Genomic DNA, 15979 nt, shown 5'->3' with positions numbered 1-15979 from the left:
AAGTACAAGGGGTAATTCTTCTTCAATAACTAACTAATTTCAAGCTCTTCTTTACTATTAGGTTGGTGCTCATTTTAAATAGTAGGTAGGAGGGCAGAGGATTTGACACACGACCTGAATTGTAAGATCCAGCCTTCATTCTGGATTTAAATACTGCTTTACTTGAGATGACATCCAGTAAATTTTAAGAAAATAATGAATATTGGGCTAACATAGTGAGAAATGTCAACATTGATAAGGGTGATTACCTATTTTTAAGGTTTTGTTTGACACAGGGTCAAGAAATGTTGGTTGGAATTTGGCACTAAATGAAACTTCCTTGTTGAAGGAGGGTGGGATCTTTACACAAAACATTTTTGCTCTTAAAAAAAAAAAAAGGAAAAAAAATAAATTTAATTTCCCTTGAAGATGATGATCTTGGCAGAAGGAGCTAGGAAATGAGTAATTTAACTCCTTTTTATGTAATTAGTGTAACCAGGCATGGTTTTATTTTAACATTTGCTTAATTTTTGAGCCAGATTTATTTTACAACTCTAGTTGACTTCATTTCCTGCTTGCTCTGAATGGTCTTGTTTTCTTTTTAGCTGGGCTGGCCATTAGACTTATTCAAATAGATTTTTAATATCTCAAACTCATCAAATATTTGCTAACTGGCCTTTGAAGTTGATTTGTATTTTATTTCATGTATTATTGAAAAGTTAAGAAGTAATACTTTTTGTTCTTATTCAAGCTGCTTTTTATTTGTCATTGTAATACAATGGAAAAAGAACAGCCTGAAGTGATTAAAAATAAATAAATAAATAAAGGGCCTGGAAACTCAGTTAAGAATGAAACTCAACCCTTAAGTCAGAGGGTTTTTTCAGGTACAGCAGGAATCTAAAAAAATGGGTGATCTCCCTCTTTGTGCCCTGTGCCTGCTCCAGTAGAAGCACTAAAGGGCAGTTAAGCAGCTTCGCCAACAGCAACCTCTGCTCTTGCTCAAACTCTTCCAGAGCTGCTGTTTCCCTGCAGAGATTATGCTCCCACTGAACAACTCTGAGCTGCCTGAAGTGTAAAACTCTTGATTACAAAAGCCCTTTTCATTGCCTTAATTATGCACACCTTGGCTAAAATGGTTTTAATGACCACAGCCAAACTGACCAGCTAGTAGGGCTTGAAAAGTTCAACGACTCAGACCAAGAGTGGTATTTTTATTTTCCAGTTCTTAAAAGCTTTCAGTGCTAAGTGCTCAAAATGAATGATCAAACCAAAGTGTGGAATGCAGAACAAATATTAACAGGACAGAGATGTCCTTTCTCCACGTGTCACTCTTGGTTCTCCTACGTGCGGTTGTGTGTCATCACTGCCCATGATTTGTCTAGTTTTTCTTTAGTTGCCTAAAATATCTAACTGGTTTTCTGGTTTCAGATCCCAAATGTTACCACTTAAATCAACCGAAATATGTTCTGCACTCAGATTTGTGTTCTTGATTTTGGGGGGATTTTTTTTTTTTTTTTTTAAATTTGAAAGTGTCAGTGGGGCTGCAGATTGTACAAGTCTTGAAGTGCATAAAAACGAATGCAATTGACCCGATAAATTACAACAGCGTACAGTCTTGTAACAGGACTACTGTTTTTCTCAGCCTGGGGTTACTGAGGGGTAAGGTTTTTTGTGCTTGCCCTGGATGCCAGGCCTGCGTTGGGCTGGCATCGTGTGGAGGAGGCCGGCACAGGGCAGCGATGCGGGCGCCTTGCTCGCCCCTCACGGCCGCGTTCTCCCCGCACGCTGCTCTGCCCGCCTGCGCTGACAGGGCCCGGCCTTCCGTTTGCCTCCCATTTTGTGTGCCTGGCAAGCGTCGAGCTGTGCTTGGGAGGAGAGGCCATGGAAACAAGGCTGGATTAGCGCCGGAGAGAATGAATTAACTCCGGGTTGGTTCGCTTTCGAGATGAGCTGCCGCGACTCCCTCAGGCCGGCGCTCCGGGGGCTGCGGCCGCGGCACAGCCCGCGCTGCCGGCCCGGGCAGCTGCGTGGAAATGGGCAGTGCTGGGGAGCTCTGTGGAAATGGGCAGTGCTGGGGAGCTCTGTGGAAATGGGCAGTGCTGGGGAGCTCCGTGGAAATGGGCAGTGCTGGGGAGCTCTGTGGAAATGGGCAGTGCTGGGGAGCTGTGTGGAAATGGGCAGTGCTGGGGAGCTGTGTGGAAATGGGCAGTGCTGGGGAGCTCTGTGGAAATGGGCAGTGCTGGGGAGCTGCGTGGAAATGGGCAGTGCTGGGGAGCTGTGTGGAAATGGGCAGTGCTGGGGAGCTGTGTGGAAATGGGCAGTGCTGGGGAGCTGTGTGGAAATGGGCAGTGCTGGGGAGCTGTGTGGAAATGGGCAGTGCTGGGGAGCTCTGTGGAAATGGGCAGTGCTCGGGAGCCGCCGGCAGCTCGCCGCCCCCGGAGCTGGCCCTTGGCGCTAGGAAAGCGCCTGACTGGGAATCGCTTCTAAATAACAGCGATAAAACACGTCGAGAGCTCGTTTGTTCTGAGCGCCGCGGAGCTGATGGCCCCGGACGCCTTTCAGAAGAGTTAAAGGAAGCCCGAGGTTGTGCTCCATTGAAATGCAGATGGGGAGAGCCCTTTCTCTATGTAGTGCGAGTCCGGGGAAAGGAGAGCAAACTAAGTTTTCGGAACTGAATGTTTAAGATGCTTGAATCCGTGGTGTAGCTTGAAGTAGCCGCTGATCAATTTTAACTCTAGCAAACAGAGCTGTTGGCCTCCGCGTGGGATGCGGTGACTTTCAGCAAGTCATTTTGTTTGGGTTTTTTTGTTTGCCAGACTGGATTTTCTGGTATATCGTAGATCACAGATAAAAATCAGTGTTATGGCCAGTTTTTGTAACATTTTAGCTCTTAAGATTTCTGTGTAAATCCTGTTAATCTAAATTGTATGCTTTTAATTTGTACATCTTGGTTTCAAAGGTTTGGAACGTGGACTTGAATGCAGGTTTTGTTTCTCATCTGTTCTCTGCCTTTATCAGAACTGATTTGCTAATCTATTGCCCTTAGATTAGCTCTAGATTTGAAAGTTGCCAGGGTTCTGGCAGCTGCTATGTTTGTACACAGCTTTAAAAAATTTTTGCCTTTTTTGAGAAGTAGATTTTGGAACAAACCTGGCTCTGAAACAATTGATAGTCTGTAGCTTGAATAAAAGCACCCTCAAGTGTTAGGATGAAGCATGACCAGAAGAAGAAAATAAAACAACCTGCAAGGCAGAATTAGGGAAAGACTCAGTTTTGAAAAGTTCAGGGTGAAAATGAGCTTCATGTTCCAGTTGTAAAGAGTTCCGTCTCTTAGGCTGAAAGACGTGGGCTCAGCTCCTTCCTCCCAGTGAGTTCATGACTCTTGCAGGAGCTTGGCCAACTGTATCCAGAGTAGAACTTCTCACAAACAAAGCCTATTACACGCAGAGGAAGATAAAATATGCTTGAAATAGCAACAGATATTCCACAGTATACAAGAGGAGATTTTCTGCAGAACAATGGATACAAATAGCAGCCCGGAATGACCTGATATTAGCTGTGGGTTGGTGGAGGGGGGGGGTTCCCCCTTTTCTTTTTTTGTTCCTGTGCATTAGCTTACAGGAACAAGTGTATATTAAACAAAGGATAAACTTGCATAAGGGTATTTATCTCTCTCTGGGTAAAACCCATACTAAGACATGAAAGGTAAAAGCTGCATTAATTACTCAAGAGGGATTCAAAGCTCAGCAGTTTACTAGGATTGAAGGATTTATTGAAAAACAGTGGTTCTCATGTGTAACTCCAGGCAATAAACCTATTTAATTAAAGGCTTAATCTTCTAGTTGACATGTTTGCTACTGTTCCAATAAAAAGCTTCATCTGTAGCCAGTTTTTGTAACTATACAAATAATAGTAGAATCCCTTCTCTTTGTTCATTTTTTAACTGTTTGTTATATGTTGGTTATATTATAAATGTTTAAGGACTTTTGTGCCTTTAGAAGTCTAAAGCTTTAAATAGTCTGTGTTCCAAATTATTTAAATATGGGCAGCGTATCTTTTCCTCTTTTTTTCTTGAACACATACTTTTTTATTAGAAGTTGATGACAGTGTTCTGTATTGAGCAGCAGTTTTTTAACAAGTTGCCTCTTCAAGTTAGGTATTCACACTCAAAGCTGTCTCACGTAAGTATCACTAATTCAAGTTTATGCAAAATTAGAATTTCAAGACTCTTCATCTCAGTGTTTGCTGCTCAGAAATTTAATCATGATGTATTATGAAGGAATAGATGAGAAAATAGGTGGTAAGAATACTTAGATACCTAAATTATTTTATTCCAGGTAGGGTTAGTCACTGCTTGAGACATGGCCCAGTCCAGTAAGGTGTAATCACGTATTTCAGTGTAACAGCATCTATCAACTAAATCTTTCCTTTACTGAGAATTTTAACTCGAGTCTCTAATCCAGCAAATACTTTCAGTGTTTTAAACTTCTGGTTTTGGACAATTTTTTTGAATCACATCTGTAATTGAAATCTTTGCTTTGCCTTGCTTTAGGTTGGGACTCACCGGGAAGAAGGTGTCAGCCTCAACAGCAACCATTCGGTTCTTCCCAGTACAGTTTCTGCTCAGAGCACAGAACTAAATCATAAAACACAAGACAGCTACAGAGGTAACTTTCCAGGTTTAAATGATGGACAAGATCTGCAATGGGTCAGAGCCAGTAAGGCTGTAGATTTTGGTATAGTGGCATCAGTGCAAGGGATAGGGACATAGATAATGTTGAAAAATAAAACTTATTACCAGATCCAATATACCACCACTGTTAGGGACTCCTGCAACAATTTTGAGGGCATCCCTCAATTTTCCAGTATAATTTCAACAGAAGGCTGCATTACAGCCATGTCTCCAGCTTAAGAGGCCTTGATCGACTTGCAGAGCTGCAGCCATTTCCCAGTCAGCCAGGAAAGCTGTGGGGTGGGCTGAGATCAGAGTTCAGCACAGCCAATGGAAGGAGGGCATTCCACACCCACGTTTACAGTTCCTTCCATTTTTAGCTGAAGAAGTAAACTGCAGAAGACAGAAGTCAGCTTCTTTATTAGCGTGCTAGCACCATTTAGGAGATGTTGCACATTCAGGCTAAACCCAAGCCTGGATGTCAGTGCAGCTCTGCCCTTAAATTTGCAGCCCAGACATCAGGTGCAAATTTCCGTACTTCACTCAATGTCCTTTTGTCTTAAGCAGCGTTTCCCTTAGACTAAGCTGTTACCAATCAGGCTGCCCTGTGAGCTGTGATTGCTTTATAACCCATGACACATGTCCAAGTACAGCAGCGTTACCAGGATTTCTGTTTCTGTTAGTTCTTCCTGTTGTCTCCCCAGCCTCGTGCTGGGCTCTGGCCCCTCGCTGCCGTTAGTGCTGAGGTTCTGTGCTGTTTGTGCTGTGACACTCACTCTGCTCTGGTTGCTTGCAGCGCTGTCGGGTGGCTTACAGAGCCAGTCTGTGGCTATAGGTCCAACAGAAATCAAGTCTGAACATAAGGAGAAGGATGAAAATATCCACGAACCCCCCTCATCAGATGACATGAAATCAGATGATGAGTCCTCCCAGAAGGATATCAAGGTCTCATCCAGAGGCAGAACAAGGTGCGTTGCTGACATAACCCGGAGAATCTGTGCTTTGATAATGCTAGGTAGCACGTGGTCCTTACGTTTGATAAATTTCTTGGAAGGCTTTTGTGTTACTGCAGTGCACAGGCAGCTGATATAGGGAGGAAAAGTTGATAGTATCTATGTATTTAAATACAAGGTAGAGGATTTTCTGGGAAAATCATCTGTCAAGTGTGCATTCCCTTGTGCGAGTGCCATGCCCAATGTCTGCCTGTACGTGTAAGCAGCAAAACACTGAGGGTCCAGCCCAGCCCAGAGCATGGGACAATGGCAGAAATTAGTGACACTGTACCTGGGCCAGGGCTGCCCTTCTAGATAGGGGTCTGTGGCAGTGGAGAGCTCCAGCTCTTGTCCGGGAGCCTAAGGTGAAACATTGTGCCTAAATATGCTCTTGAAACACTTTGTCCCCTCCCAAGCCACAGACACAGAACTGGAGCTGACACTGGGTAAATGCTTCTGGATTTGTCTGATAGGCCTGATGAAAGCACTGAAATTTGAGGTAAATTAGAATTTTGTAACTACAGGCAGCATAATCTGTATTAACGTGTTCAATGGCATTTTAGTGTGTTAATTTTAGTAGAACAGAGGTTTTGCACAGTTTTAGACTAAATTGGATGAATCTATATTAAAAAAGGCTATGCAACTTGATATCATTTGAGGCAGTTCAAGAATTCTAAATGTAACTGTTCAGCTCTACACTGAGGAGTAGAAGAAAAATTCCTTCTAAAGTTGGTCAGTGTGGTCTTTAACAAAAGTAAAACTCTTAAATAAGCACATGAAATTGAAAATTCCTTGAACATGTTCTCATGTAAGCTGACGTATTGGAAAATAAAAAAAACTTTGTTGGAAATTATTTTATTCTTCACCTATTTGGAGGCAGTACCAGGATCACTTGTTTGAGTTACCAGTGATATTTCAGTGTCCCGTTCCGTTTGCTTTCTTGCAGCAGTACTAACGAAGATGAGGATTTAAACCCAGAGCAGAAAATAGAAAGAGAAAAGGAGAGAAGAATGGCAAACAACGCCCGGGAGCGTTTGCGCGTGCGAGACATTAACGAGGCGTTCAAGGAGCTGGGCCGCATGTGCCAGCTGCACCTGAAGAGCGAGAAGCCGCAGACGAAGCTGCTCATCCTCCACCAGGCTGTGGCAGTGATCCTCAGCCTGGAGCAGCAAGTGAGAGGTCAGTGGCCTAGGGGCTGGGGCAGGCCTGCGGCAGCTTTGTTACGGAGTGAAACCCGCTCAGCCAGGGGCATGAGCTACTGCAAGTGTGTTTGCTGTGCTGTAATGGTGCTGAAGTTCTTTAGAAAAAGCAAAGAACTACTTTCAAAAAAAAAAGGGAGAACAGAGCGAGTATAAAAGGTTTATACTTTGACCTTTCTTTTCCTGTTCAGTTAGTCATCTCTTCACCACAGTTTTCAAGGTAAATGTTGTAATAATAAATTGATACATCTTGCTTTAAATTGTAACAAGCACTTGTTCAGTAGTAGAAAAGCTTTAGCAACAAGAGATCTGTTTTAGGACGAACTCCACATAATTGAAATTTGAAATGCAGTGAATTTATTTGTGTTTTCTTAAGTTTTTGTGTGTCCTGGGGAGGGAGGAAACCTGTACTCTAATTGAATCAGAGCTGGGTTTACATGAATCTTCTTTCTCTGATTCCTTTAAATTTTTCCAGGAAAGAAACAATAGGCCTGCTGGTAGGTGCAGAATGAAAACTGCTTTGTGCCGTTCATTCTCATAAGGAGAGATGGTTCTAGGAATCACGTTTGGTTCTTCAACTGTTCTGTTCTTGTGAGTTGGTGAAGCCACAGTTGACTTTTAATGTGTCTACTTTTGTCAAAGACGTTGAAGTTCTGGGGCACCTTGCTCTAACTTTTGGTCAGCCCTGAGTCAGGCTAGATGGTGGCTGAGAGTCCCTTCCAACAGAAATATTCTCATTCTGTGGAGGTGGCACTTCCCAAATGAGTGTCCTCGTGTTTTGCTGTTTGGGCCTCATGAGCAGCCATCTTCCTTAGTGTCTCACTGATGGGAGTGCGTCAGGTGAAAAGTCTGAGGTGCGGATATGTCAGTGGTTGTATTTTCTCAGTGCCCTACATCTTTGAATCACAGATGTCACTGAGTGACAACAATGTTTTATTTTTGTGTACCTCAGTTTTACTTCCTTTTTCTCATTTGTTGCTTGCATTTTGCACAGAAGATCCAAGCACCAGAGGTTCATTGAAAGTGACTAAATAACTTAACACAAACTTATGTAGTTCATGCAGTAAGGATGAGATGCTGTGTTTTCAGGCACTTTTACTGATCCAGTTGTCAGTAAAGAAATACACTGTCTCCAGCCAGAGCTCTTCCAAGGCACAAAGCAACTGTTCTGCAGATGAGTCCAGTGAGCAGCTGGGGCCATTGTAAAACCCAGTTTAGCATCTCTGAGACTTAGATCTCGGGCACCGTTTTTGTCTGAAAGTGCTTGCTGTGGTCTAGAAGATAAGGTTGAGTATTATGAAGTCAGAAGGACATTAATCAGTCATGGGTTTCGGTGTTTAAAAAGCATTATGTCCATCTCCCTGCTCTCACAGAGTCTGTAATTCACAGGAAGCTCCATGTTAATAAAATCACTCTGCCTTGGTCAGAGGACTTTCAATCCTGGTGCCTGTGGTAAAATCTTTTGTTTTGGTGTGCTAACAGCTAAAGTGGCCCCACTGCACAGGCAGGGTAAATGGAGAACTTCCCTTCCCGACGTTCCCTGTGCTCCGTGCGCGGGGCTGGCGCCTCCTGGGAGAGGCCCTGGCTCCCGTTTGTCCTCCCGTCCCCCTTTGCACCTGTTCCTGTGAGTGAGTGACCGGAGCTTTGTGTGACACCCACAGGAGCTTGCACAGTGCTTTATGTAATTGCATAAACAATTTCCTCTCTCTGCTGGTAATGAAGCTTCTCATTTTGTGATTGGTGCTATTCAAAATGAACCATTTCAGATTTAAGCTCTCAGTGTAGGCCAGGGATTTTATCTCCATTTCCTAAAGCACTGTAAATTAACTTCCTTTCAAAGTTTCCACGTAATTAAATCTTTAAAACTTCAGTACAAGCCACAGTTAGACAAAGAAAACTGTGATTAAGGAAAGTTAGCAGTTTTGGGTTATTTTTCCAGTAGACTCTTTAGGAGTGCTCATCCTTAAGGAAATGCAGTAGGAGGCTGTTGATAATGACTTTGGTGACAGCAGAACTATCAAGTCCATCCAAAATAGTCTCTGTCAGATGAGCTAAAATGCACAGGGGTCAGTAAACTGCAGTTACGAAGGGTGCCTGTGCAGTGCAAGGGAAGGGCTTGTGCTGTCTGTTCAGTCTTGGCAGACTTCTGCAGTTATAATTGTATCTGCCGTCTCCAATGGCAAAGCAGAATGCACTGACAGCTAGAAAATGCTTTAAAATGTTGATTAAATTCCACAGTGGAATATATTGCTTGTTTTTTGTGTGTCTTTTGGACCTCTGTGATTTACATCTTCTGTATTTGATTCACGAAAAGCCATTTTGAAGAACAGAAACAGCTGACTTTCAGAAACTGTCATTATTTGGAAGCGAGATCCAAATCTACATCTATTGAAGCTAAGTGGGGAAGTGAAAACACACTGATGAAAATACCTTGGTAGCTGGTCCACAGCTGGTTATTATAAAGTATTGACTTTAATGTGAGAGGAAACGGGGCTTGGAAGAAAAATAACACTCCTTCTGTATGTGACTGTCATCACAGTCTTTTGATTGAACCAAGATGGGCACAAGGTGATTTCACAGATTGAGGCTGATGAGAACTGTCCATTCAGGGTGTGCTGCCTCCCCTGCCCTAACAGCTGGCTAATACTTACTGGGAAGAAAGAAGCAGCAACATTTGTAAAAGTAGTGTGATGTCAGCAAGGTTGGTAAGACTTCAGCCTACCAAAAAAATGGACAAATTCCGTTTTATTGTAAATTACAGAAAGTTCTCATTTAGTACTTCAGTGTCTTTTGCTGATAAAGGAGGTGCTTTTAAAAAGTTTCTGAAGGTGTATGTAGGCTGCTGACAGGGTTTGGGTTTGGCTTTTTGTTTCTGATTCTTTTAAATACCAGTTCAGGAGCTGTCTGGCAGGACTGTCAGTAGCGATTGTCTGCAGCTTTGGACACCTGCAGGTGGACAGGGGGTGTCAGCAGCTGAGGAGGGAAGCTGCAGAGCTATTTTTACCCCAGGGGTCGTGTATCGATATTGCCCGTGGTCTCGGCGTATGGGGTATTAAGAACTCTGATTTTTCTGTTACAGAACGAAACCTAAACCCTAAAGCAGCCTGCCTTAAGAGAAGGGAAGAAGAAAAAGTTTCTGCCGTATCGGCAGAGCCACCAACAGCACACCCAGGAAGCCACCCTGGCCTGAGTGAAACTACCAACCCTATGGGTCATATGTGAACACCAGCCAGGTACGTCAGGGGAGGCCTCCTGCCGCCTCGTGTTGGCTGAAGTGGGGAAACACCTGGGTACGCTGCGTTTAGCAGCACCAAACTTCTCTGTGCTTTCACATCTCAGCAGCAGCAGAAGGCTGCAGATTTGTTTGGGTTTATAATAAAACCCCAAGAAATTGTTGTCAGTCTCTTTATTTTCATGCCTTGTTGCCAATGGCTCCATCTCTTGGCTCAGGTGGCCTTCTTGGCATGACATCAGAGGAACAGTGAACAGCTTGCTAGATAAGCCAGGCTTAATAGAGATGAATTACACATCTTTAAATGGTCTAAATATCATATTAGTTCATTTAAAAATCCATGTATTGTTTCCTGGTGCTGATACAATTTCAGATCCTCCTCATCCCAGAGAGATTTGCTGTCTGGCTCAAGGCCACTCACTCTAACTCCTCTCATTTGCCCAACAGAGACTGGGAGCTGCCTTAAGTCACGATCTGTATTGGTGAAGATAGTTAAAATTTAAAAGTCATGTTTGCAGCTTTGCAAGGTAGCTCAGTACGTAGCATCTCATTTAAACACTCTGATGGGGAGGCCCTACAGGAATACCAGTCTTTGGGTTTATTCATGTTTTTGGTTGGTTTTCTAAAAAGTTGGGAAACCTCGATTTTGAAAGGAAAAAAAAAAAAAAAAAAAAAGATTATTCCAGTAGAGCTGTTGCCACTTTCAAAAATAATAAAAAACTGAGTTCAGTGCCCTTGTTTTAATCCAGAACTTTACTAAATTTTATGTTTTGGGAGGTTTCTTGTTGTGTATATTGTAATTTTTAATGCTTTGAATTTCTTTTATTTATTGTATTTCTTACAAGAGCAATTGGCTACTTTGGAACTGTCAGGTAATTTTTGATTTACAGCCAACTTAGTCTCTTCCTGCCATATAAAGAGCCACTTTCAAAAGTTTGGTGTCTTTGCTTTTTTAATAGCGGTAACTTTGTGGGTTGACTGAAGCGTGACGTTGACAGAAAAGGCTGTACAGGAACGTGGCAATTTACCTTCAGGAGGGAGTGAAATTGGCACTGTCTCCTGCTTGGTTTGGAGAGCAAAGTCAGACACAAATTGAAGGTCTTGAGATGTGCAGATTATTCTTTCTTCCATATCCAGAGAGGCCCAACAGAAGGTTCTTTAGAGTAATCTCTTCAATATATCATGTTCAAGATGGGTATCTCTGGAACAGAGGGTTTCAGGATCTCTCAACGTGATTTTCTTTCGCACCTAAATGACTGAAAAGGCCACCAAATCCAGTTTAAATTAGGTCTCTGGTGTTGATACTAAGTCTTTTAATTATTCTTTTCCTATTAACCTCTTTCTTCTCCTAAACTTCTTTTTAGAATTCCAGAATTATTGGTAGGATACACAGAAGGTGACCTTTCTTCACAAGGACACAGACAACTAACATTATATGAAGACACAAACCTGACAGGAGAAAACACTTGAAGCAAGAAACCCAAATGCAATCTTATGATCAAAGCTACTGGTCAACACCTGCATCAGGAGTGAAGATACAAGATCTTCAGACAGAATTTCAGCCCATGAGATACTCTGAACATATCATTCTGTTGCAAGCAGTGTGTCGCTTCTGCACAATCAGAGACTGTTGTGATCTCTCCACTCATTGTGGAAGTTGCCTTGTGCCTAAACTGAATTGACAAATGCATTGTAACTACAAATTTTATTTATTGTTATGGAACTGTTAAGGTCTACATATAAAGGGAAAAGTTAACATGTTAAAAGCTGATAAAATTTCAACTGAATGCCAGCATTTACTAAAGCTGTTCACATTCAGAGAACAAAGCAGTGACAACCGTCGACCCGTAGCATTCCCAGCATACCTATTAGTGTCTTAAAAAAGGAAGGGAAAAGTCTTTTGTTGTCCTTTCCTCTCCTTTTGCCATATGACTAGTGTTTTCCATGCAATAGGAAACTATTCCTTGGTATAGCTTTTTTTATGTTATTTTTGATCTCTGGTAATCTGAACAGTTATGGTCACAGTTCCCCTTCCATACTGAGCTCTGTGCCTCCAGCTGCTCAGATCGTGAAGGCTGCAGGCTGGAGCAATACTGTGACCATAACATTTCTTGGATTTAAAAAGTGATTTTTATTTTCCCTCAGACTTTCCTCAAACTTTTTTTTTTTTTTTTCTAATTATAAACAAAACCTTTTTAGGCTTCTAGGCTTCATAGTAAAGCTTGTAATGTGAAGTGTAAATTGGGTGGGGAGAATCTACTTTGTTAGAGTTGCTTTGTTTTCCGAGCAGTAAGTACTACATATAGTACATGTAAAGTGTTAGCTGTATGTAAGCACAAAATGCATTAAAATACAAAGGAGATTTTTTTCAGGCTGTAACTTTGGTGAATAGTAAAATCCTGAATTCACCGTGGCAGGTAGTGTGATGATACAACCACCAGCAAGGTGGGCTTATTACGTAATGGAATCTTAAGAGCAATGGTCACCAATTTTTCCTTCCTGTACACGTTAACTATCATGTCATGTTGTATGGCTTGTCAGTGGAGAAAAAATAGTGTGAATCAAATGCAAATACCCCCGTCCCAAGCCATATTAGCATTAAACCTTTGAATGTTTCTCCACCAGAGTAGTGTCCATAAGTATTCCTTCGTCACAGATGTGTTGAAATGGTTAAAATCCCTTTGAACTTCCATGGAAACTGTCTTCCACTGCAATGACCATGGGAGGAAATTTCCTAAGCCAAGGTTGTCTGAGCTGTTGTTTATATAGTGCATCTTTCATCACTGGCAATTGGTTCACACGCAAAACAGGAACAAAACTATGATTTTTTTTGAAGTCATTTAATTTGAAAGAACAAAAGATGGATTGATAAAATAAACTAATGAATTTAAGCTCATGTTTTGGATGGTTCCTAACAAAACAGTTTGTGGAATTAGTGGACTCATTTCTATTACTTTATTTTGCATATATCATCAGATAACACCTGATTATATCTGTGGCCTTGTTCTTCATTTCAGTGTTTATCAGCTAAACGGAATTTGTTGCTTATGACGTGTGAAAGTGATCACGTGCCACTGCCTGGCCTTTTTCCTTCTAAGCTTGTTGTCTTTTTGGCTATATTAGACTTTGCAGTATGCCCAGAAGCTTTCCTTCATAAAATAGAAAGAAAAAAACATTTGGCTTATTTTTCACTGTAGCTAGTCTTTTATACAATAATCTTGTAAGAAAATTTCTTGAATTCTAAATATTACTCTTTCTAGATTTTTGAAATCAAAAAAAGTTTTCAGTAAAAAGTTTCTTACTTTATTTTACTATATTAGGTAGTAAAAATGTAGGGTTATTTACCATAACCTGTTCATTAATATCAGAAATTTACAATAGCATTGTAAGACCATAGTAGGGTTCTAGCATACCGTGTAGTACCTATGGAGTATTGTAAGAGCTAATTGTCCGAGATGAATTGCTTCTCATCTTGTTCTCCAGTTTCCATTGTTGGTTTATTGCAGATTTGTACCCTGTGTCAAATTTCAAGGTATTGCTGATAAACCTTTCCAACCAGCAGCAAGAAGTTCAAAAAATTTCTGTCAATGTAACAGAAAACACTATGTATATAACATTTATGTAGCAATAAATGTGCCATCTTTTTTTAACATGGTAAATCAGTGAGTTTTTTAAATTTCTCTCTCCTCATAGGCAATGTGTTGCTTGAAAAACAGTGGCAAACCTCTCTTCTGCCTCTATCAGAACAAAGCCTGATGCATTCCCAAGGAGCAGAGCACAAGAGGTGGTGTTGCTCCTGGGAAGCCCGGCCAGAAATGCCCAGTGCCCGAGGAGCAGCTGTGCCTGAGCTGCATTTGCTGCTGCAGAGCAGAAAGGGGATTGCACAGGCAGACAGCAAACCAGGAGCAGCTGATCCCACAGGCACAGCCTCTTGTACAGCTCCCTGCTGTCCTTTGCCTGTCCCGAAGACAGGTTAGATCAGGGGCTTAGATCTGAGCCCCTTTGTGCAGGGAAGTTCAGTGCCGAGTTACTTCTGAGCTGATGGATGCATCTCCGTAGGTTTTGTGGAAATAGGCGGAAACTCTGTAGTTCAGGCACATCAAAGATGACAGCAGAGCCAGCTCTCCTGTGTGTGTGCAGTGCTGATGTTTGACTGGGGGGTGTCAGTGCAGTGCTGCGCTCGGCACCGCTCCCGCGCCCGCCCCGGTAAGCTCCGAGATTGCCCCCGTGGTGCCGAGCCCCAGTGCGGATCCAGGCAGCGTTTGTTCCAAACAAAGCCCTGCCATGGGCTGGCCAAACGGGAGTCAGACCCGGCCATGGCAGGCCTTTTAGAATGGCCTCAGCAGCAGTGGGAGAGGTGCTCAGTGCCTTCCCCAGCACACATCCCTGATTCCAGTAATGATTCTCAATCCAGCCTTTGAACATCCATCAATCCTCCTCTTCCCTTTTCTGCATCAGACTCACAAGTTTGTCACTTCTTTCAGAGAGAGTAAAAATGGCTGTTTGCTTGTCTTTATCTTTCTTTTACCACCCTTCTGCTGTCCTGTTCACATTTACATTCTGATCACTAGTCCTTCATCTTTTTTTTCCCATGTTTCCTACTTTTTTTCCATTTGATCTTTGTATGTGTGTGTGTAAGAGATGCATGTTGGGATATCTTAGTTACAGTTCTCCTAGAACTCGCATTTGGAATATGGTAGAAAAGCTCTCTTGTAATCTAAAGCATTGGGAAAGGCTTAAAATGGACTTTTTTTTTTTTTTCCCCCTCCAGCTACTGAGTAGTTGCTGCTAAAAAGATTCTGGATTCTTCACTGATTAAAAATTCCTCAAGAATTAAACATTTCCCCCCAGCATGTGGAAATCATGGTAGACCAATAGTGAAATGGAACCGTCCGTAGAAGACAACCAAGACTTGTCTTACAAGTGGGTGGTGAACTTTGCTGTCTGTTTGTAACACCGATACCTTCTGCATCCTAATACCCCTCACCTGTGGCCACTAAAATGTCCCGTAAAAGGAAGAAACTTTAAAGCACTTTCAAGCCTGGCAGTGTATGAAGAGTGGGGCTGCGGCAGGGATGAAGGAGCAGGCTGGCACCCTGCTGCCCCTGCACACGGGCTCTGGCTCCCTGCTCCCGGGGCACCACCAGCCCTGGACCGCGGGGATGGAGTCCCTGGGGCAAGGTGGGCCCAGCTCCTGCCTCCCTGCTGCTCATCTGCCCAGCGCAGGGAGGTGAAAATCTCCCAGCTGGGAGAGAATGGTGCTAAAAGGAGACTGCTACAACCCTTTCTGCTCTCCCCCTCAGGTCTGTGCTGGCACAGAGCAGATAGGTCAGGCAGCATTTGGGGCTTGCTTTGTACAGTTTAACCTTCATTTGTTTTACTGAAGTTAATCCCTCTGTCAACCCGGATGCCTTGGCAAAACAGGGAGAGTTTATTTCCTGGTTAAGATACAAATACACCGCTCAACTGCTGCCACAAGCACTGCGTGCACATGTTCAGTCCTTCAGCTGCTCACTGCAGTCACCTCAGGCTGTCTGTGTCAGTCAGAAATTGCCCAGACCAGGCTCTGAAACAGCAAGTTGTCTGGGCTGTAAACAGAATCCCTTCCAATTCTCTCCTAATCCTGACTTTTAAAATGTTTCATGCAATTAATAACAGGCATAGACATAACAATTAATAATAACATAATATAAATAGAACCTGGGGGTTTTTTTGTTTGTTTGGTTGGTTGGTTGGTTTTTTTGTAATATTGTACAAAATTATACCAGCTGAGATAAAAATCTTTCCCAAAAAAGTGACCATAACTGATCCTGGAGGGCAGGTCTGTTAGAAAGTCAGTGGCTGGGCTAAATACTTGGAATTCTGGTTATTTCAGGTGAACTAGAAAAACAGGAATACCAAGGCT

At 42.5% G+C, this 15979-nt stretch overlaps 1 protein-coding gene across 11 annotated transcripts in view; it reads left to right on the top strand.

Annotated features, from left to right (window-relative positions):
• The window catches only part of TCF12 (transcription factor 12), a 160289-nt gene extending 146565 nt beyond the window's left edge, over positions 1 to 13724 (top strand). For 8 of the 11 annotated variants that reach the window (XM_040077414.2, XM_040077418.2, XM_040077410.2 and 5 more), the window contains 5 exons: positions 4532 to 4646; positions 5448 to 5619; positions 6590 to 6822; positions 9922 to 10075; positions 11439 to 13724. In XM_040077414.2, coding sequence (XP_039933348.1) covers positions 4532 to 4646; positions 5448 to 5619; positions 6590 to 6822; positions 9922 to 10064 — 663 coding nt within the window. In that variant the 3' untranslated portion in view covers positions 10065 to 10075; positions 11439 to 13724. The remainder of the gene's footprint in view (positions 1 to 4531; positions 4647 to 5447; positions 5620 to 6589; positions 6823 to 9921; positions 10076 to 11438) is intronic. The other 3 variants (XM_040077419.2, XM_040077415.2, XM_040077422.2) reach the window with 1 other exon arrangement.
• The last annotated feature ends 2255 nt before the right edge of the window (positions 13725 to 15979 follow it).

Source organism: Hirundo rustica, chromosome 13, assembly GCF_015227805.2.
Source record: "Hirundo rustica isolate bHirRus1 chromosome 13, bHirRus1.pri.v3, whole genome shotgun sequence".
In the NCBI taxonomy this organism is placed as follows: Eukaryota; Metazoa; Chordata; class Aves; order Passeriformes; family Hirundinidae; genus Hirundo; species Hirundo rustica.
This window is presented reverse-complemented; position numbering and strand designations above follow the sequence as displayed.